This window comes from Oppia nitens, unplaced genomic scaffold, assembly GCF_028296485.1.
Source record: "Oppia nitens isolate AA-2021 unplaced genomic scaffold, nextdenovo-longstitch-racon4-pilon3 scaffold28_pilon_pilon_pilon, whole genome shotgun sequence".
In the NCBI taxonomy this organism is placed as follows: Eukaryota; Metazoa; Arthropoda; class Arachnida; order Sarcoptiformes; family Oppiidae; genus Oppia; species Oppia nitens.
In genome coordinates, this window is record NW_026533208.1 from 375,000 (window position 1) to 395,880 (window position 20,881).

Consider the following 20,881-nt stretch of genomic DNA (forward strand, 5'->3'; position numbering starts at 1 on the left):
TTATCTCTATATGAAATTTTACCTTACTCAGTTATTAATCATTTTTTATTATTTTAATTTGATTTAATTAAAAATTATAAATATCTAAAAATCATATGTATATTACAGCAATAATTTTATTAATTTTCCAAATATATAATAAAGTAAATGATTGAATGTTTAAAAAAGTGCAGTAAAAAACAAATAAATCTAATAACTTATAAATCATTTTACATTTCTACAAAAAATATATATGTTTTATATTTTATACTGTTGTATAATCATCTTAATTTAAATAATAAAAAAATAATTTAGAAATAAGATTTAATAAATTATAATTTATTGTCCAAACGGTAAAAAATTTAACAAAACTAATATCCATATCCAGTGTAGCCCTGGGCTGGTCTAACAGTGAACTATGACCGGCATTACGTACGATAACGTGAGTAAAATTACCGAAACTTTTTGCATAACCGGCTATTTGTGTATCGTTTGTATTGACTCTCCAAATGTCTCGTTTGGCTCTATTGTAATCGTTATAATATTTCCAATCTATTTAAATACAATAATTGTTATTAATTTAAAAAATAGTATAATTATTCTCTTAAAAAAACAGATTATAAATACTTTGATTCATCAGTAATCCATTGATAGACTCGACGCCAAAAATAATATCAAAATAATAATACTTTTAATCCGTTGTCAATAATTGCCGTCAGATTTGGTTCAGCCGATCGGCTAATATCTTCAAACATGTATTCAAAAACTACTTGACTCGTCATATTATAGACAACATTACCGACATGTATAGCATTGCGAACCGTCGGTTGTGTAACATATTAATAGACATATTATATGATTGAATTCAATGAGTAAACAGTATTATAAATATTGTAAAAACATTGATAATCTCGTTATGTTTGATTAGATTTCGGTCGATCTAACCTTTCGATCGGAAATAATGATAAGCACTGTAATGGACGGCAAACTTTTGTGGATCAGCGCTATAGTGATTGGAAAACTTTAGCCACATTTGTTTCAGCGATAAATAGTCTCTATTGTCGTCGGGATTCATGACATTCAAAGAGCCGAAGACATAGGATATGAAAAAAATGTTTCAATAATTCAGTAATAGTTTGGTTAAGTTGTCTTTTAGATTACTTTTACTATAATGATTGATATCTGTTATCGTATGGACCACTAGATAGGGAAACAGTATACAAACGGCCCATCAGATGATTTGTATGTCTTTTCGGATCAGATTTATTCGTATTGACAACAATACAAATACCGGTGCGAAAACCATTACATTCACAGACATTGATTGATTGTATTGACAACAATGTCATGTATTTAAAGCCGACGGACGGCACGCACTGAGACATTGTTTGACACACAATACTAAACAAACATAACATCAATTCAAATCAATAATGTATTTAATGACTAATCTATTAATTAAAAATTAAATTATTGAATTCACGCATTAAATAATATTTATATTAAATTTAATGTATTTTAAAAAAAACTAATTAAAAAGTTTTCATTCAAACGGTTTGCTATAAAGTACAGTAATATATAGTTTTCAATAGAAATCAATTGATTATCATATTAGGGATCAATTAGAGTTCAAAATGATAGATAAGAATCTAATGATTAGTTTCATATTGTGTGCTATCGTACTATACCTGTGCTCTCGTATTGCCAATTGGTTATCTGTGTTGTATGTCAACCGTCCTCGTATTGGCTACAAACCAAATGTGGGAAACATTGCTACCGGTGCTGATGACCACGAGAGTGACTATGAGACTGACGATGAGACTGACGAAGAAACTGACAAAGAGACTGACGAAAGTGATGGCCCAGAAGTCAATGGTATGATATAAACCTACAGTTTTTAGATTTTATTTATACAATTAATCACTGATTTTTAACCACACATACATTGATTGACTAACACACACACACACACATACACACACTAATTGATTGATTTTATTAATACTGTAATTAAACTAATAGTTTGTTTTATAATTATTTTTTGTTTGTTGTTGTTCAGCACCGGTACCTATCACTCGCAAGAGATGGGCAAAAGGGGAACAAAGAATCGTACGGTTTTTAGTCAAATATCTGAAGGGTTCGGCTAATACCGACTACCAGTATATGAAGAATTTTATGGATAAATGTGAATATGAGAGATCTGTCAGTGCTATCAAAACGTTTAGATATAAAAAACTTTAATGTCATTCAAATAGATATCAAATTTATTCAACAAAATTGATCCCTAATTTCATTCAATATTTTTATTCATTAATATACTGTATATACGAAAAATAAATTTTTGTTTTTTTAATACCAATTTTTTTGTGGTCAAAATTGTTGATTTTATTTCAATTAATTAATAAAAACTAATTAATAAAAAACAAAATAAATTTATCACAAACTTTGCGGACATTCTTCTGTAGTCTTATGAAGAGCTGTCATATAAAACCAATCGATCGGTTCGGCTTTTGAATGTCGATTGTCTTCACTATCGTTGCCATCGATGGTGTACTGAATTATCACTAAATAGATAGAATGATTGATATGATATTAAAAATGATTCAAATCAATGATAGTTTGGTTACATTGTCTTTTGACACCACTTTTAGATAATGGTTGACATCCTGTTGTCGTTGACATCTCAATCACTTTCAAAAGGACTCTTTTGAATATAATTTTGAAATTAAGTTATAATAACTTTTATTTACTGCAGTTTTTTATTTATTATTAAACAAAAGAAAATATATAAAATATATTATTATATTTTTTTACAAATAAACAAAAAAATAAATAAAATACTGTATTATATACAATACAAATCAAAGTTATAACTTATAAAATTAATATACAATTTTTTTTGTATTAAACAAATAGTTAATAAAATAAAAATCTCTTTTATAAACTTTATCTATTGAAAAGTACAGTACAACCAAATGTATTGTTAATATAATTACCAGTAATAGTGTAATATTATACACACAATAATTAAAAATTATTTTTAGGCACAGGTCTAACTGTTATTTAAAAAAAATAAAAATAATTCATTTATCCATTAATTAAACAGTACTTAAATTGTGTCACCAAATAGTAGTCACAACCATCACTACAACAGTTGATAATAAAATCCTAAAAACACTAATATTTTTTTGTTGATTGTCTTTTGATTTTCGGTTTTATTTCATTTCATATAATTTCAAATCTTTTGACAAATGTTTGACTTAGTGTAACCATTGGTTGCGATAAATGTCTTGAATTTATTCAACATTTTTCTTCATCAGCAGCTAATCGTCGACGACATCTCTGTCATTGGTTTTTCTTGAATGTATTCCAGCGATTAAATTCTAATAACTATTTTAATAAATTATTTTTTTCAAAAAAAAAACAAACAAATATAAGTAAATTATATATTAAAAAATATTTTTTTTAAATTATATTTTCTTACATCAATTTCAAACTGTTTGATACAATTTGGTGCAGATATGTCACAATCTTTGGGAACAGTTATCATACAAACTAACAATTGCTGCAAAAAACAAATAAATAAATAAATATAGTTTCAATTGATTAATAAAAACTTATTAAAAAAACAAAATAAATTTATCACAAACTTTGCGGACATTCTTCTGTAGTCTTATAAGAGCTGACATATGAAACCAATCGATCGGTTCGGCCTTTGAATGTCGATTGTCTTCACTATCGTTGCCATCGATGGTGTACTGAATTATCACTGAATAGAGAGCGTGATAGAGATGCGGACCCTCTTTGTAGAGCACATAATGGACACCAAAAGAGCTACCGTTTCGGACGATCCAACCTTTCGATCGGAAATAATGATAAGCACTGTAATGGACGGCAAACTCTTGTGGATCAGTGCTATAATGATTGGCAAACTTGAGCCACATTTGCTTAAGCGATAGATAGTCGCTATTGTCGTCGTCGTCGGGATTCATGACATTCAAAGAGCCGAAGACATAGGATATGAAAAATGATTCAATCAGTGATAGTTTGGTTACGTTGTCTTTGTTATCACTTTTAGATAATGATTGACATCTGTTATCGTCGTCGACATCTGAATCACTATCAAATGATTCTTCGTCTTCGTCGTCGTCGACAACAATGGCTTTATCATCGGTACAGTCGTTATCGTCACCGGAGGAGAAACTAGTGGAAGCGTTTGGCAAAGAAGTGCTGACCAAAACGTATTTGCCGTTCAAATAGTTGGTCTCTTTCGGTAATTTTTTAGTGTCTTTATTACTGGTGTCCATCACATCATCGTTTGATTTCTGTTGTTTGTCTTTAAACTGTTGTCGGCGTTGCTGTTGTTGTTGTGGTAAACCTCTTGAGTTGAGCCGAACGCTCGGATTAATGCCAAAGAAACCCATATTTCGGAGACAAACTGCGGCCGTTTCGTCCAAAATTTGGACACATTTATCGACGGCGTTGAACGTCCCGTAAAACAGCGGAAATCCTGGTTCGGTCAGTGGCCACACTACCGATCGATTACTACCGTTACTATTGACCACTGGATAGGGAAACGGCAGACAAACAGCGGCCAAATCTTTTGTACGTTTTTTCGGATCAGATTTACTCATGTCTTCAACAAACAAAAAAATAGTCAAAACATTTGGTCACAAAAAAAACAAATTAAATATTTATTTAAAAAAAATATCAAAACACAAACAAACATATGTATGACATAAATGATGTCATTGTCTAATAATATATTTTATAATCCCTTTTTAATATTGTGTCTTACATTTAAACACCACTTGAATAATATCATTCAAAAACCCTATGCGGACGTAATTTATGAACAATTTGTTTGTTGACATCACTATTGTTTTTATTTGGCGCTAAATATCATAATAACTGTTATTATTATTAAAAAAAAAAATATTAAATAAAAACTGAGACCTAATTAAGTGATAGTTTTGTTGTTGTTGTTGTTGATTATTGTGGTATCAGTGATGTCCAAACAAGTTGCCAAAGAGCTGGTCCGCGGCGGCGGCGCCGTCGGCGGTGACAATCATCGTCAGCAACCGCTAAACTCGCGTCAGTCCCGACAATATTTGTCGGCAAAACTGATTTCAATGATCAGACAACACGATACCGACGCCGATGGCGGTCAACATTTTTTTAGTCATCAGGAGTTGATTTATTTCGAGTCACTCTTAAGAGATGAGATGCAAACAAATCAATGGCTACTGAATGTCACCAAAAAGGTTACCGACAGCGGAGTCTTTGTTACCAAACAGCAAATGGATCTGTAATTTGATTGACAATTGTTTTTATTTTTTTATAACCAATTTTTCCTGTATCTCTTATCTGAAGATATAATGAACGTCAAAGTGATGTCATTGTGGATCAAACAAAAGTGGATGAACTGAACAAAGAGTTGGCGTTTCTTAACGAAAGAGTTCAGATATTGAATTATATACACAAAGATTTGACGGCCAGACGATCACAGTTTGTCAATACAACAACTGATCCAAACGGAAACAATGGACACGATTTGACCGCCAATTATACTAATCTGCGAATTAAATTAGTCGAATGTCTTGAGTCAATGAAAAACGATTTGAACACTGATTTGATGGTCAAAGATCCGAAAGATATTGCCGAACAAATTGTTAATGAATTGAATAGTAATTTGAAGACCATTGAGAAACCCGATGAATGGTTAGATCAATGGTTGGATGAGTTGACCTTAAGTGATGTCGACAAAAGCCAACTATTGGATGTATTCAATAGGGAAAAGTGTGGCAAACTTGAAGAACTTTGCAATAGTTTGCGTCAACTAAACAAAGAGTGTCTTCGGATTAAAGAATTTTATGTGATTAATGTCAAAGAAGAGATGTCGTGGAGAACAGATCTCAACGTTATTTTGAATCAATTGCAAGAATCGGCTAATGATAAACACTGTCTTACAGTGTCATCGATGAAGACGGTAACCGACGGAGTGGCGACTAAACGCAAACTAATGAATGAATACAATAAACTCGTCAAAGATGTCGAAAGTCAAGAAATGGATGAATTGAGTTGTCTTATCGATACTCTTAAGCAAAGAATCGATGTTTTATCGAAAATTGAATTTTGATTTTCTTTTTTTAGTAATGTCTGCAAACATTTTTTTAAACAAAATTAATTAAACTTTTTATAAATAGTAGTATTTTTAGTTTTTTTTTTAAAAATTGTAATATTAACTCTTAAATTTATTCCGGTAATAATTATTTTATATTAATTTACTACTAATAATACTAATATTATAGTAAATTAAATATAATACTGATTACAGTATTTTTTTCTGTTTAATGTATCGGTAATTGAGTTTTTATAGTAAAAATTGTAAAAATTATAGACAATATAAATAAATACATTTTAGTAAATATTAGAAATATTTAATATTTAAATATATATATATATAATTAAAACTAAAGTTATAGATTACCGGTAATTTTTAATTATTACAGCTTTTTATTTTTTTATTACAAAAGTACAAAATATATTATATATATTTTAAAACAAAAAAAAACAATAAATAAATTAAAATCCTGTATATATATATATTACAACATAAGTTAAATTTATAACTTATATAATTAATATACAACTTTTTTTTATATATAAAACAGATTAATAAATTAAAAATCGCTTTAATTAACTACTGTGTTGTTTACATAATTTAATTAATTTATACACACAAATAATACATTTTAAAAAAATTTAACTGTTTTTTAGGCACTAACTGTTTATTTATTTTGTTTGTTTAAGCAATTCATATATCGATTACCAGTAGTTAAACAGTTACTTAAATTATTGTCACCCAATAGTAGTCACAACATCACTACAACAGTTGATAATAAAATCCAAAACACTAACACTTTTTTTGATTGCTTTTGACTTCCGGTTTTGTTGATATAATTTCAAAGCTCTGGACAAATGTTTAACTTTGAAACCATTGGTTGCACTGAATGTATAGAATTTATTCAACTTTTTCTTCAGTCGAGAATCGCCGAACGTAAAGAGTACCAGATCTCTGTCGGCTTCGGTGGCGGCCATCAATTGGATGACAGCTTTCAGTTCGGGATCACCGTTGAAGGCACCGCAACCCCAATTGCCCGACGCAATGGCGCACTTATGTTTCGGATCACAATCACCGATAGTGGTGGTGGTGTCCATAAACCCGATGTACGCTTTATTCAATTCGCGTTCAATTTGCGAATTATCGTATTGACTATCAATCATAGAGTATGTAAAATACAATGCATCGATGGCCACAATTCTGGTTAGTCGACGGCCCCACTCATCAAACGGTACATCATCTCTGTAATCATTAGTCCACATAAAACTATTGGCATAACCGGTATATTCGCTAAACTGTTCGCAACCGTTCATCACTAGAACCTCATTGTTCAGCAATCGTTCGGTAAAAAGTCGGGCGACAATCAGTTCGGGACAAATGGCAAATCGAATCTCTTCCTGAACACAGCCGCCGCCCAAAACACCGCCTCCGATGTATTTGTTGGCAAAGTCTACTTGCAGTAGACCTTTGCCTTCATTTTCGATAAAACCATTCTTCATTGTTACCAATTTCCTCAACGATTTCATCGAGTTTTGCCAAACGGGTAGTTCATCGCTAGTCCGATATCTTCGTTCAAAACTGACGACACCAGTTGGTGGGTCTTTGACTACTCGCCGAAAGTAATTGATAATACATTTTAGTTTTTCGATTTTTGTCTGCGAATTGTCATCGTATCCATAGTTTGTGAACAAACTGTTTTGAGAGATTATTATTACTTAGACATCAAAAAAAGGGATCAATTGTCTAATGATTAATACAAATACCTCAAGAAGTTAATGACCGGAAAATTCTTATATTCTTCATTAGTATGACTTCGCTTAGGAAACGTACAGAAGAATGCATTGGCTAAGAGACAAGAAATTTGTTGTTGACTTAGAAATAAGGTGGCGTTTTGTCTTTGTTTAAGCATCGGAACCGATTGGGTGACAATCGCTGGCAACTGTAGTGTCAATTGAATCATTTTGGGCAGAATTTCATCGAAAAACTGTGACCTTTCTCGTTGATCACAGTTATCGTTCAGAAAAGTTCTCAAAACATTGAAATTATAATTTTCGACAAACGGATTATAAGTTTTCATCGTCTCCTCCAACTGTTCCACACATTTAATATCAATGAGTAGACTCTTTTCGATTAGTTCCCACTTTGATTGTCGCCGTCTAATCACTTGTCCGTCGCTGGTCTGTTCCACGGCTGTTATCTGATTGTTCGGACTGTTAGGCATTTTCACATGTTTGGCGTCCCATTTGTCGGTATAGTGATTGGGAAACGGTTTCGGTGGCGACAGTCGTCGGCCAGAAATGTCGAGCGAAACGTCGTTGTTGTCGGAGATCCGATACAATATGTAGTAATGCGGACCAGTTGTCAGCGGTGACAATGGTTGCAGACAACCAGGCATTCGGTTCAATGATTTAAACGCAGCGGTACTGTCATCATCATCACTAGTACTACTACTACTACTTCTACTACTAATCGTGTCCAATACCGTCGCGAGTTGTTGTCCATCGGGTGGTGTTTCAGGTATTTCGCTTATATCGCTAGTTTCTGACCAATCGCTCAGTTCAATAGACATGACATCATCGGTGGTGGTCGTCGTCGTCATCGTCGGGTTGTTATCATCGACACTCATTTGTTGGTCAGCAGCGCTTGTTTGTTGGCCAATATTGCTGTCGGCCATCGGGTCGGATGTGTTCATGGCGACTGCCGGCAACAATTGATGGCCATTATCAGCGGCGGCGGTGTTATTGTCCTTACGATTATCATTATCATTAATGACACCAATTGTTGCCGATGTCTTCCTCTTGACCACAATAACAAAGTCTTCAATCGATGTCTGTCTTAATCTTTTTGATCCATCCATTTGATCTGAAGATGTCATCAATCAATCAATCAATTCTTCAGACAACCAAAAAACAACAACAAACCAGTTGTTAATCGACAACAACAACAACAACACAAGTGATGTCAACAACCAATCATATGCTATGTAAGTGACGTATGAATAGTGTATTAAAAAAAATTATTATTAATAACAAACAATGCAATACATAGAGAGAGACGAGTAATATATTTCTAATATAAGAGTTTCAGTATTATATTTGATATATAACTTTGAAGTTATTTAAAATTTATTTAATTATTTTTTTACAAAAAAAAACTAAAATAAATAAGTATAACATAATAATCTAAAGTACCTTACTTAATTATTTAATTATTTTATAGGTATTTATTATATTAATAAAATTGTCTATTATAGTTTAATGTTTTTTTAAACAGATTAATAAATATTAATTAGTTTTTTTAAAGATATTTATTTCACATATTGTTATTAAATGTTATTTGTAAAAAATAAATAAATTACTAATTTTAAAAAATTAATATTCTAAAAAAATAATTATCAAGAAATTAATCTTAATCATTAATAAATAAATAAAATAATAATAAATTGAAATTTTCATTACTAAAAAATATATATATACAGTATATAGCATTCATATCATATTAGATTTTTAATTTATAATTTCTAAATATATATTAGATTTTTAAATCTAAATATAATAATAATATTATGTAATAATAAATCTAGTATTTTTCAAGTCACGTGATCTACTACTGCAGTCTAACATTAGAAATTTTTTTTTTAATTTAAACAAATTTTTTTAAAGTGCTGTACAATACTATACATAAGCTGTTTGTATATTAATACAGTATATGACTATATAATGTATTAAAGCAAACAGTGTTTGACAGATAGTAGGCGTGGCTATTGAAAAATACGGGATTTTAAAACAGCGTTTTGGGGTTTGATTTTTGGAGAGATGGTGGGTATGTTGACTGACTGACTGACACTGTGTGACACAGATAATAGTAGTGCACACGTGTCCAACACTTTGTTGTCGAGAGAGAGAGAGAGAGAGACAGTTACCAACTAAACAGCAAAAGTCTTCATCAACAAAAAAAAGTTTTTACACTACAGTATAGCTATAGCAGTATAGCAGTGCTTAAACACCAGTTCCCCATATAGACAGACATACCAGGCATACATAAGAAGTCCATCTCAACCTAACCATCCCTTTTTCAAAGTCATGGCATCCAACCATCCACTGACCAAACAATTTGAAACAGTTGTTTGTAATTTTTTACCGCTTCTTCTACTTCTACTTGTTTTACCGATTGACATCACACCAGTTGTTGGCCAAATGCAATGCGGACCCCGAATCAGTCCCCGATTGTTGATGGAAATACCGTGCGATATGACCAAAATGTCTTTCTGTAATCAACCGGGCAGTGCCTATCCGTGGAGTAGTGTCCGGCGATATATATACGAAAATCAAGGATTCATGCGCCGCATGTATGGCGACCAACGGCACAGTCAGGTCTTGAGGTCGGAGATCGACGAAATTCGCGAAAAGTATGACTCGATTTATATGTACGAACGCGGTAGGGCTCAGACACCTGATCCGGATTTTTTTGGTCCAACACGAACCGTACCCGACCTGTCCAGCAGTGGTGGCGGCGGCACTCACTCGACATCGTCGTCGCCAACCATTACGACGTCCAGTTCGACAACTAGTTTGTCATCTAATTCAAGCACCGATAATATTATGCCAAACCTCTATAATAATACTATTGATAGTATGTATAGTAATAATAATAATAATAATAGCGCCGAAAGCGGGAATACAACTATTCCCGAATCAGAGGTCCGATCGACACCAGACAAACTGTTTGCCGACTATGACATCAACGGCGGCGATGCGACAGTTGTCGAAATGGATAGTACCAGTTATGGCGATATATTGTCGTCGTCGCCGACTACGACAACTATTACTACCGCCGAAGATGATGATGACAACAATGCCGGCGACGACAGCAACATCGATGACAACAATCGCGAACCCAACGACATTGTACCCAACGGTGTTGCTGTCGACCAAAGTTACGCCAACTCTGTAACAACACCGCATACAACTGCCACTACATCCGAGTCGTCGGACAACGATAGCGAAGCCGCGACCGAACCGCCGCGCAAAGGTGTCAACGCGTGTCCTATTAAAGAGGAAGTGATAGCACCGTATTGGGCTAATAATACACGGGGCGAGACACTGGCCCTACTGAATGTCTATCCGTTTGAACAGTACATCCATTGGGAGAAGTGTGCCTACGAAGGATCGCAGATGTTCTGCCGGGACGGCTGTCGATGCGAACAACAGTATCGATTGCATCGGCTGTTGGCCTTCGACCCGAAAAACGAATGTCGCGGCATATTTGCCGATTGGTTTCGATTTCCCGGCTGTTGTGTCTGTATATGCTATGATTTGTCGGATACTTTGCGGGTTAATCGGCGAAAAGCCCGACTTTAAAAGCTGCCCCCGATTTTGTTGTTGTTGTCGTTGTTGTTGTTAATAAATAAATTAAGAGATTTACTAATAAATAGATAGATAGCTAACTGAGTAGTGATTATATGTTATGTCTGTAATAACTTTAAGTGCCATAACTATGATATGATGATAACTACCGTTTTTTTATGAACACATTATTCGTATTTTTTAGTTTTAATTATTTTTTTAAATATATATATATAATTAAAACTATTAATTATAGTTAAGTTATTAATTGAGTGATAGTTGTTGGTTTGCCATCCCATCCTATTATTATTAGTAGTAATGTATTATAATTGTATGTTTTGACAATTGAATCCCTGATCAGAGCAGTTACCGACCATTTTTTTAATGATAAAAAAACTTTTTGCGATACCTTTCCCCTCCCATTATACACTTTATATGGTAGTTGTAGTAGTTTTTTTGTGTGCATATTTATTGCTGGGTTTAACTAACACATACAGCAATAAAAAAAATCATATTATTTAATTATTATATTATACCTAATTATTATTGTTTTATTAAATATAATGTTTAAACATGACATTAGCCAAAGATATATTATTTATATATTAATATTATATATATAACAAGTAAACTGATATTTTTGATACCAAATTGATGAGCAATTTCTCTAAAGATGACAATTTTTAGACATTAAATATATATATTTTTTTACAATTTAATATTTATTTAGACAAAGAGTTTATACTTAAAAATTATATGAAAATTGTTTTTTAAATCACTTTTTAAATATATATATATTTAAATATAATATACAATTAATTTTAAATAATTATTTAAGTTATGTTTTAATTTATGAATTATCTATTTTTATTAATTTTTAATTAAATTGCTAATAATTATCATCTTTAGTCAATTTATAAAATTATATTCACAATAGAGAAAAAAATTAAATTTAATAATTATTATTTGTTATTAAATTTACAGTATTTTATTAACAGAATATTATTATAAAAATTTGTAAAAAAATTTATATATTTATAGAGATATATATTTATAAATTGTTTATTAAATAAAATATTTTATTATAATATTTATAAAAAAATAATTATGACATGAATGTTAATTTTTGATCAGAACTTTTAATAAAAATTAAATTGAATTTTTTGAAATAGATTTTATTTGATTTATTTTTAGACCTAATTTTTTAAAATTTATTTATCTTAAATATTATTATACGATTTTTGAAAGATTACAAATAAATTTTAAGCCAAATTAATAAACAAAAAATATTATCAATAAATTGTTTTTAAATATACTGTATATACAGGTATATATAGTACTGTAGATTAGACAATAAGATAAAATTGTTTATTATTTATACATATATTGTATTTTTCCACACAATTCATTAGTGATGATGAATAGCTATTAGTTGTGCCAAAAACCTAATAATAAACCTCTAACCCCCCTATCTACCCCACTCCCCTCCTAAAACCTGTTTTAGTGCACCCGTTATAATAATAATAATAATAATAATAATAATAATAATATAATACTGTCTGTATAATGCTATTAAAAATCAAAAATATGGGATAAAGTGATGTTTAACTTAAAATATATTTTTTTGTTATTGAAAAATATAAGACAATACACACACTAATGACAATAATACCTGTAATAATCTACAATCATATGACTGATGGTTGTTTGACCACAAAAAAAACACACACTACTAATGTATGCTAATTATTGAATAGACAAAAATTAAATTATTATAAATAGCCTTAAGTGTGTTTTTTAAAGAGAGAGAGAGAGAGAGAGAGAGAGAGAGAGAGAGAGAGAGAGAGAGAGAGAAAGAGAAAGAGATACCCATAATGTAATATAATTAATATAATATACATTTGTATATAAAGTATTACAATTGTATAAATTTAATTACTACTATAATTTATAAATTATTATACCGGTAATAGTAATATATATATATATATATATAATTTATATAATTATTTAGATTTTATTTTTAAGTTACAATTTAGAGTTGCCGTAAGTTATTATTTGATTCCTCAAAAATAATTACCTAAAATTATATATTAATATATATATATATATAATTTTTGTTGTTGTAAAACAATTCTCTGTTATGTAATAATTTTTGAAACATTTGAAATCTATTTTTGTAAATTTAATAGTATCTGGGTTTTAATATCTAGGTCATGTAAATTATATAGTAAATTGTTTTATGAAAATCTAATTAGTATTGTGTATTGAATTATATTTTGAATTTTTAGCTATATCGTTTTCTATAATAATTATATTACCTGGTACCAATAACCAATTATTTATTTTTTTAAAAATAATTTTTAATATAATCTTTTTCTTCAAAAGATACATTTATTTATTTTTTTAATAATAATTTTTAATACAAAGAGAGAAAAAATATTAATAATAAGTTTCAAAATAAATTTCAAATATAACAAATCATTATTAATGATAGATATTATGTAAAAATAATTTTTTTCAGATAAAATATATTTGTTTTGTAAAATTAATTATTTTTTGTTGTTGATTGTTATTCAATTGTTAATTTCTTTAATTAATTTTAAAGATTAATAATTGTAATAATAATAATAATAAAAATAATTTGTCAAATAAAATATGTATTGTAGAAATAATTTGTGTTTTTTCATATTAATTCTTTATAATATATATATAAAAGATAATAATAATAATAATAATTAACAATTTGTGATAACTAACTAACAATTTTAGTGACATTTTTGTTGTTATGTTATGTTGATCATCAAATGTCATCACAATTTACTATTAAGGAATGAGAGATAAATGCATACACAAAAAAATAATAATGGACTCATGTTTTATCACATCAAACAACCAACAAAAAAAACAAGCAATTATTTAAATAATTATTTTTAAAAAAAACAATTTGTTTCAATTAGGAACAGACAAATAAAATGCTTATTTTAGATAAATGTTTGATTGACAAGTAATATATATGGCATTATAATAGTAATAATAATAAAATATAACATATTAACTGTGTATTATAAAAAAAACAAATGCAAAAAAATAATATTTTTTTCATCAATTAACGATTGTAATTTTCAAAATAATAATAATAATAATAGTTAACCAAATGTTTCAATAAATGTAAAAAAATGACAAATGTGTTTTTTTGTTGACACTGAAAATACAAAAATAATAATAATAATTATGAAAAATGTTTGTATAATTAAAAAAAAAAATGTCCGATTGATAATGACATATATGATATGGCAGTGATAGCCAGTTCCTCCACTATCGAAATGATACCCGACTTTTCCTCTAATTTTCTTAGAGGAAATACAATTGTGAGGTCAAGTTCTCCGTCGGCGGCTTCTTGATAACCTGGCCGACCATATAAGCGGCTTTATGAGCGTACTATCAAACAAATAAAATAATATACATTAAAAATTAATTAAAAAATAAACTAAACACATCCTAATTAACCGGTACATACCATACAGGGTGCGGGCACTTGAATAGTACCGAACCAATTGTAGTAGAGATGAGTCATCTTAAATGAGAAACGTTGCATACGATCGGGCGGGAAATTGATGCCGTCGTAGATAACGATATAGCGGGTCGGTGTAGCCGATCCCTGGGTTACGTGTTGATTGATGAGATAAAAGTCATAATAGTTTCGGCGTGTAATACTATGATCGATGACCGAACCGGGCGGCGGATTACCCAACTCGCTGGCACCGGCCTGTATCAAAAACAGTTTGGCATTCACACGCTTCTGGACGACAATCATCGAAACCGACGGGTCGTAGTTGTTGTACGACTTGCCGTAGTCGAGCAATGCATTCTGTATTTGGACCAATTCGTAATCGCTAACAGTTTGCAACTGACCATCGGAAACACCGTCTCTGTAGATGACAATCTTTTGCGGCAAAACGTTATTCACTTCGGAATATTTGCGAACACAGGCAATGATTCCCGATTCCAATGTATTGACTATTTCCTGGTGTGTATTCTGATAGTAGACACGCGAATACCATTGACTGACTGATGGATTACATGACGAGACAATACCGACAACCGATTTGCCCTTCTGGGCCGGATCGTGATAGACATCGATACCGACAACCATTACTGACTTGAGTGGCATAGTTACAGCCCAGGGAGATCCGCCAACTTTACATGACATTTGAATGGCAACCTTCTGGCAAACGGAACGCATTTTCGTATCCGACAGTGTATAGGCACGTATAACCTGATTGGGAACACCTATTTCGCAATAGCATAGCTTTTTGATGGCACCGTATCGATCTTCGCGCTGAGACGATCCCGGTGTCATACAGACAACTATTTGATTTTGGCCAACATTGGCATTTTTGATGGCATTGACGTAGCCGAGTGGCGAATCGTCGTGGGCCTGTACCCGTTCCGGATCGCCAAACATGAAACCCATATTACGAGTAACCATTTTCAGTGTCTTAATAAACTCGTCCACTTTGGACGAGTCGCGATGTGTGGACACAATCATCCACTTCTTGATATCTACTGGTCTGAAAATGGCATTCTGTGTCGACTCGCGACCCCAATCGGCCTTTTGGCTGACAGTTACTTTGACATCCCGGCCGTAGACAATCGTTTCGGGTGCAATAGTACGGCCAGTCGTCTGGAATGGTTCGGGATCCATATCCAAACCCCAGTCGGTCAGATGTCTGCGCGCATTCGGTGTGGTCAATACATTCTGTATGTATTGCTTGAGCTTTGCCTGACGAGTCTCCGGCTTAATACGAGTGTGCGAAGCAATGTCTTTCATGGCTCTCGTATCAGATCTGATGTCATCAGTTAATCCGGTCATAAAACACAGTTCCGGTATTAGACAAATCATTTCTAATCCCTGTTTAATACAAACAAACAAATTCATCAAACAGTTAGTAATCATCCAAACAAACTAAAAAAAACTATACAAACCTGAACTTTGGTCTCTCCTTTTCTTGGTTTTGGTCGATGAACGAGCAGTGGTTGTCTGTGATCTTTGATTTCGATTTGCCACGACTTCTGAAAGTACTCAACATAGGTAACCTCTTGGCCGTTCCAGCTGAACGTCGACAATGGATTATTAACAAAGTCGACATCATCGACCCGATAGGGTTTGTTGTTATAACGGGTTAGTACTACGCAGCCAACAACACGTTTCAGTACGTTATCGCGGAACCGATCTTTGCCCAATCGGAACAGTTCTTGCATTATCTCTTTGGCTGTCTGTGTACGCAACAGCCGATGTGAGGAATCGCACTGTAGTAGTAGACCGCCGTCCAGATCCTGTACCGATTGACAATAGCCGGGCCAGACCTCCAGCTTATGCTGAGGTATGTCAATCTTGTTGGTCGGATCGTAATAGTGGCGCTGGATTTGGACCAGTTTGAGTTCGCGCATAATCTTTCTGATTGTTGTATTGTAAAACATGATTAACTCTTGAAACGGTGGCATCTTTGTGAATGTCAATTGCAATTTCATTGGCGATCCGTCTCCCGGATGTTGGGTATCGATCATCTGATCCTCGACTTTATGATTCAGATAAATACTTAGACCCGAAAATTGCCAAACAGTGCCAATCTTGTCAACCACTTCGGGTTGGCGTAAAATTTTCGATCTCAAGGCACGGGCATCGATATGCGGTATGAATTTAATGTCGTACATAAATATACCGAAACCTTCGGTTCGGGTTAGCTTAATGTAATTTAGCGACAATTTGATTGTCTGGCCATCGGTACCGCGCTGTTTGTTTTCAATGTTGGCCGGCTGTGGCGGAAAACGGGCTCTACGCTCGGCATCCAGTGTTAATCCTTCAATTTCCTCGGTCGGCGGCGATCCGACAGCTCCGGACGTCGACGGTTGATCCGACGAAGAACTCGAACCCTCGCGCGGCGGCGAGTCTGGCGTATCGCCTGCCGCTATGGTTGTTGTCGGCAATTGTTGCAATAGGGCACGACCTCGACCGCGTCCAACACCGGCCGGCAGTACGGGAATAGGCGCTGTCGGTGTCGACGGGGCTGCCGTTGCTGACGGTGCGGCTACTGATCCCTTTTCCTCATCCTCTTTGGCCATCGCGGCCAACAATTGCCGCGCTCGTCCACGGCCTGCCATTTTTGTTTTATTTATGTGTCCTTTAATTAAATGGTAAAAATCTGTTAGAAAACAAATAAATGGTTATAAAAGTTATTGATTTTTATATCATATTTAAAGCTAATTAATGCATACATTAATCGATTGTTAATCAAAAAAAAAAATTAATTGTTTGTTGTTTGAAGTCAAATATGTCAAGTGATAGGACAATGAGTTTTTTTTGTGGGTATATTTGTTAGGTTTGGTTAGGCTATCAATAAGGGTTAGGGTATGTCATATATAGAGCTATATATTTAGTACTTTAGTCAGCCATGCTTTCTCCCAGTGCCACACATATACTGTACTGTTGTGTATATCAAATAGAGTGACCCTATGTTTCATATGTTTGGCGCCCAATCAGATCAACTGTCCGCACAGTTAGTAATATGTTAGGTGTGTCCCCCCTCTCCCTCTCTATCTGTCTATACAAACAAATAAACAACACATACCTTATCGCACAATACTTTATTAACACAAACATAACATAACATTTCAAAGTACAGTATATGACTTGTAATTTAATACTAGTTTTTCAAATAAAACAAATGTGTTTTTCATTTAAAGAAACTTTTATTTCTGTATTCAAATAAAAACACATTTTTGATATCAAATTAATCATTAATAATCAAAAATAAAAAAAAATCAATTTTAAAGCGCCGTTATTATTGACATAACTATTATTATTATTACACATAAATATTAACTATTATTTTTGTAAACACAACACATGTATGAAATGTTATCCAAAAAAAAAACAAAACAAAAAAATAAATAATAAAAAATATTTTAGTTTTTTTTTAAATATCAACTGATAGTATAATTTACCCGAAAATATAATAATAAAGTTTATAATTAATTATTATTTAAGGATTAACTACTTTAGGATTATCCCTAATCGCTAATCACTACCTATATATTATTATTATGAACCGTAAAGTTGGCCAACAATTACTTTGCCGCGGCTGTCAATGTCATCGTTATCATCGACAACATTACATCAACAATAAACATGTGGTGGTCATCGATGGCGGCCAGACATCATTATCATCATCAATAGTCAGTGTCCGACACCTATCGTACGAGTCGTATATGAACAGCTGGATCGGTATCGGCCAAAAACTGGCCAATTCGTCGACAGTCCAAACGGTTAAAGACGGGCTAATTGATTTGCACGATTGGTCAGGTATGTCGTGGACAGTGGAGACAACATTGGTAACCATCGGCATCAGATTATTGATTACATTCCCGCTAAGTATTAGTCAACACAAAATTCTGGCCAAATATGAAGCATTAAAACCCGAGATTAACCAGTTTGGCGATAAACTTAAGAAAGAAGTGGATTCGGCCCGATATCTGTTCAATTGGTCACCAATGCGGTCAAAATTTATGTTCAACTATCGGGTAATTTTTGTTTATAAGATATTTATTTGACTTAAACACCACTCATATTATCCACTCTTCATTGGATCAGATGAAACAAGAAATGAAACGATTGATAATCAGAGATAACTGTCACCCGATGAAGGCATCGCTGGTTGTCTGGTTTCAGATACCCGTTTGGATAGTATTGTCGCACGCAATCAGAAACATGGCTTTCATGTATCCGTCAGCTGATGAGCCGACGGCACAGTTAGTCTACAATCAATTGTCAACAGAAGGCTGGTTATGGTTTACCAATTTAACGCAAACTGATCCATACTATGCGCTACCATTGATGACAGCAATGGTTAACTTGACAATAGTACAGGTATTTTAGTATATGATATATATTGGATATATATTTTATGATCAATTGATAATTATATCGTTTTTTTTTGTAAATTAATTAAAAAATAAAGATTCATTCAAATGAGAGACTTAGAAGAATGGGCACAAAGACAACAATGCATTCAGTGATCACAAACTTAGGCCGAGGTCTGAGTCTATTGTTAATACCAATTGGTATTTATATGCCAGCAGTAAGTGATCAGATATTTTAACTTAATTTAATTGATAATATCAATTGATTATCATATCATAAATTATTATTAATTTTAAAAAAAATCATTTTAATTTAAAAGAGTGTCACCTATTATTGGTTCATATCATCGACAATGGGCTTAATTCAGGCAATGATATTGCATAATGAAAAATTCAAGCAAATTATTGGTACAAATACTACTACTACTACTACTACTACAACAACATTATCATCAAATCTCAAATCATTGTCTAAGAGATTATGATCACAATTAATATTATTATTTAATTTAATATAATATTTATTTAGCAATTGTTATAACATTTATATTTTAATATTTAGTATAATATTATAATCTGATAATTAGTTTTTTAATATATATTTATGATTTATTTTGGGCTAAAGTTTTACAAACTATAGTTTGTATGAAAACTATATATACATAAAAGTGGTCACCAAAAAAAAAACTTACCGAAAATTGGTTGTTGTCTAATATCGGTAATTAAGTGTTGCGGTAATCAATTGTTTGTTAAATTATAATACATATATGATAAGTAATCATATAATTTTATGTTTAAAATATATATTATAAATGATTAATTAAATATATAAATTGATTAAAAAAAATAGTTAAAACTAACACCAAAAAAAACAATGCAATTAAATGTGACAATTAATAACTTATTTATTTTTTTATTTATTGATTAACAATCAAATTATTAGTGGATTTTTATTGTTTGGTTTGTTTGAAAATTTTTTGTGTTATTTTTGATTTTTATTATACCTAGAAAACCGTTGGTTAGTTACTATAGTTTATTATATTTAAAATACATTTAAAAACATATATTACGATTCAATGGGGGATTTAATTATTAATACTATAATAATACTATAGTAGTGTAACAAAAAAAAATAGTTTAAAAAATAATAATCCTATGTATATATAATCGATAAATTAAATTGCATTTAACAAATAGTTAGCTAAATAAATATTTATATAAAAAAACTAAATTAAATTATCGATACATTGATATAATTGAAGCTATATATTATATTTATGTGGTGGGGTGGGGGGTATTAAATGCACCCGACATAATTGATGGTTATGTATGAAATAATTTTACATGATGAAATATTGAGCATACATAAATACACACACACACACACTGAGCACTGGCAGGTTAGCGCACAGGGAGTTATACTATAAAATAAATGTGTGTGCAATCATGTGACTTGTGGCCGCTCATGTGACTGACCTCTAACACACTTATACATACACACAGTATATCA

General features: G+C 31.7%; 6 protein-coding genes across 6 annotated transcripts; 3 read left to right on the plus strand and 3 right to left on the minus strand.

The window, feature by feature from the left end:
• Positions 1 to 1,553: 1,553 nt before the first annotated feature.
• Positions 1,554 to 2,220, plus strand: LOC128954636 (uncharacterized). The gene is made up of 2 exons (XM_054300238.1): positions 1,554 to 1,854; positions 2,039 to 2,220. The coding sequence occupies exons 1-2, from the start codon at positions 1,614 to 1,616 to the stop codon at positions 2,218 to 2,220; spliced, it is 423 nt and encodes a 140-aa protein (XP_054156213.1). The 5' UTR covers positions 1,554 to 1,613.
• Positions 2,221 to 3,160: 940 nt separating this feature from the next.
• On the minus strand, positions 3,161 to 4,696 carry LOC128954562 (uncharacterized). The gene is made up of 3 exons (XM_054300158.1): positions 3,630 to 4,696; positions 3,464 to 3,544; positions 3,161 to 3,369 (listed from the first exon to the last, which is right to left on the minus strand). The coding sequence occupies exons 1-3, from the start codon at positions 4,611 to 4,613 to the stop codon at positions 3,325 to 3,327; spliced, it is 1,110 nt and encodes a 369-aa protein (XP_054156133.1). The 5' UTR covers positions 4,614 to 4,696; the 3' UTR covers positions 3,161 to 3,324.
• A 233-nt stretch (positions 4,697 to 4,929) lies between these two features.
• LOC128954563 (uncharacterized) lies at positions 4,930 to 6,189 on the plus strand. Its single transcript, XM_054300159.1, has 2 exons — positions 4,930 to 5,287; positions 5,353 to 6,189. Exons 1-2 carry the CDS (start codon positions 4,989 to 4,991, stop codon positions 6,116 to 6,118), a joined length of 1,065 nt encoding a protein of 354 aa, XP_054156134.1. The 5' UTR covers positions 4,930 to 4,988; the 3' UTR covers positions 6,119 to 6,189.
• Positions 6,190 to 6,737: 548 nt separating this feature from the next.
• Positions 6,738 to 9,097, minus strand: LOC128954561 (poly(ADP-ribose) glycohydrolase-like). Its single transcript, XM_054300156.1, has 2 exons — positions 7,867 to 9,097; positions 6,738 to 7,795 (listed from the first exon to the last, which is right to left on the minus strand). The coding sequence occupies exons 1-2, from the start codon at positions 8,976 to 8,978 to the stop codon at positions 6,841 to 6,843; spliced, it is 2,067 nt and encodes a 688-aa protein (XP_054156131.1). The 5' UTR covers positions 8,979 to 9,097; the 3' UTR covers positions 6,738 to 6,840.
• Positions 9,098 to 9,865: 768 nt separating this feature from the next.
• On the plus strand, positions 9,866 to 11,486 carry LOC128954559 (protein spaetzle 4-like). Its single transcript, XM_054300154.1, has one exon. The coding sequence runs from the start codon at positions 10,186 to 10,188 to the stop codon at positions 11,461 to 11,463; it is 1,278 nt and encodes a 425-aa protein (XP_054156129.1). The 5' UTR covers positions 9,866 to 10,185; the 3' UTR covers positions 11,464 to 11,486.
• Positions 11,487 to 14,644: 3,158 nt separating this feature from the next.
• LOC128954558 (piwi-like protein Ago3) lies at positions 14,645 to 20,108 on the minus strand. Its single transcript, XM_054300153.1, has 4 exons — positions 20,064 to 20,108; positions 16,438 to 17,654; positions 14,969 to 16,363; positions 14,645 to 14,889 (listed from the first exon to the last, which is right to left on the minus strand). Exons 2-4 carry the CDS (start codon positions 17,611 to 17,613, stop codon positions 14,803 to 14,805), a joined length of 2,658 nt encoding a protein of 885 aa, XP_054156128.1. The 5' UTR covers positions 17,614 to 17,654; positions 20,064 to 20,108; the 3' UTR covers positions 14,645 to 14,802.
• Positions 20,109 to 20,881: the final 773 nt, after the last annotated feature.

What these genes read in the sequence shown, in the direction of transcription:
- LOC128954636 (XM_054300238.1), top strand. Translation starts at nt 1,614, where the DNA reads ATGATAGATAAGAATCTAATGATTAGTTTCATATTGTGTGCTATCGTA. An exon ending in TGATGGCCCAGAAGTCAATG is followed by an intron (nt 1,855 to 2,038) that starts GTATGATATAAA and finishes GTTGTTGTTCAG; the next exon opens with CACCGGTACCTATCACTCGC.
- LOC128954562 (XM_054300158.1), bottom strand. Translation starts at nt 4,613, where the DNA reads ATGAGTAAATCTGATCCGAAAAAACGTACAAAAGATTTGGCCGCTGTT. An exon ending in TACAGAAGAATGTCCGCAAA is followed by an intron (nt 3,545 to 3,629) that starts GTTTGTGATAAA and finishes TGTTTTTTGCAG; the next exon opens with CAATTGTTAGTTTGTATGAT. An exon ending in TCAAACAGTTTGAAATTGAT is followed by an intron (nt 3,370 to 3,463) that starts GTAAGAAAATAT and finishes TTATTAAAATAG; the next exon opens with TTATTAGAATTTAATCGCTG.
- LOC128954563 (XM_054300159.1), top strand. Translation starts at nt 4,989, where the DNA reads ATGTCCAAACAAGTTGCCAAAGAGCTGGTCCGCGGCGGCGGCGCCGTC. An exon ending in ACCAAACAGCAAATGGATCT is followed by an intron (nt 5,288 to 5,352) that starts GTAATTTGATTG and finishes TCTTATCTGAAG; the next exon opens with ATATAATGAACGTCAAAGTG.
- LOC128954561 (XM_054300156.1), bottom strand. Translation starts at nt 8,978, where the DNA reads ATGACATCTTCAGATCAAATGGATGGATCAAAAAGATTAAGACAGACA. An exon ending in CCGGTCATTAACTTCTTGAG is followed by an intron (nt 7,796 to 7,866) that starts GTATTTGTATTA and finishes CTCTCAAAACAG; the next exon opens with TTTGTTCACAAACTATGGAT.
- LOC128954559 (XM_054300154.1), top strand. Translation starts at nt 10,186, where the DNA reads ATGGCATCCAACCATCCACTGACCAAACAATTTGAAACAGTTGTTTGT.
- LOC128954558 (XM_054300153.1), bottom strand. Translation starts at nt 17,613, where the DNA reads ATGGCAGGCCGTGGACGAGCGCGGCAATTGTTGGCCGCGATGGCCAAA. An exon ending in AAGGAGAGACCAAAGTTCAG is followed by an intron (nt 16,364 to 16,437) that starts GTTTGTATAGTT and finishes TGTATTAAACAG; the next exon opens with GGATTAGAAATGATTTGTCT. An exon ending in AAGTGCCCGCACCCTGTATG is followed by an intron (nt 14,890 to 14,968) that starts GTATGTACCGGT and finishes TTTGTTTGATAG; the next exon opens with TACGCTCATAAAGCCGCTTA.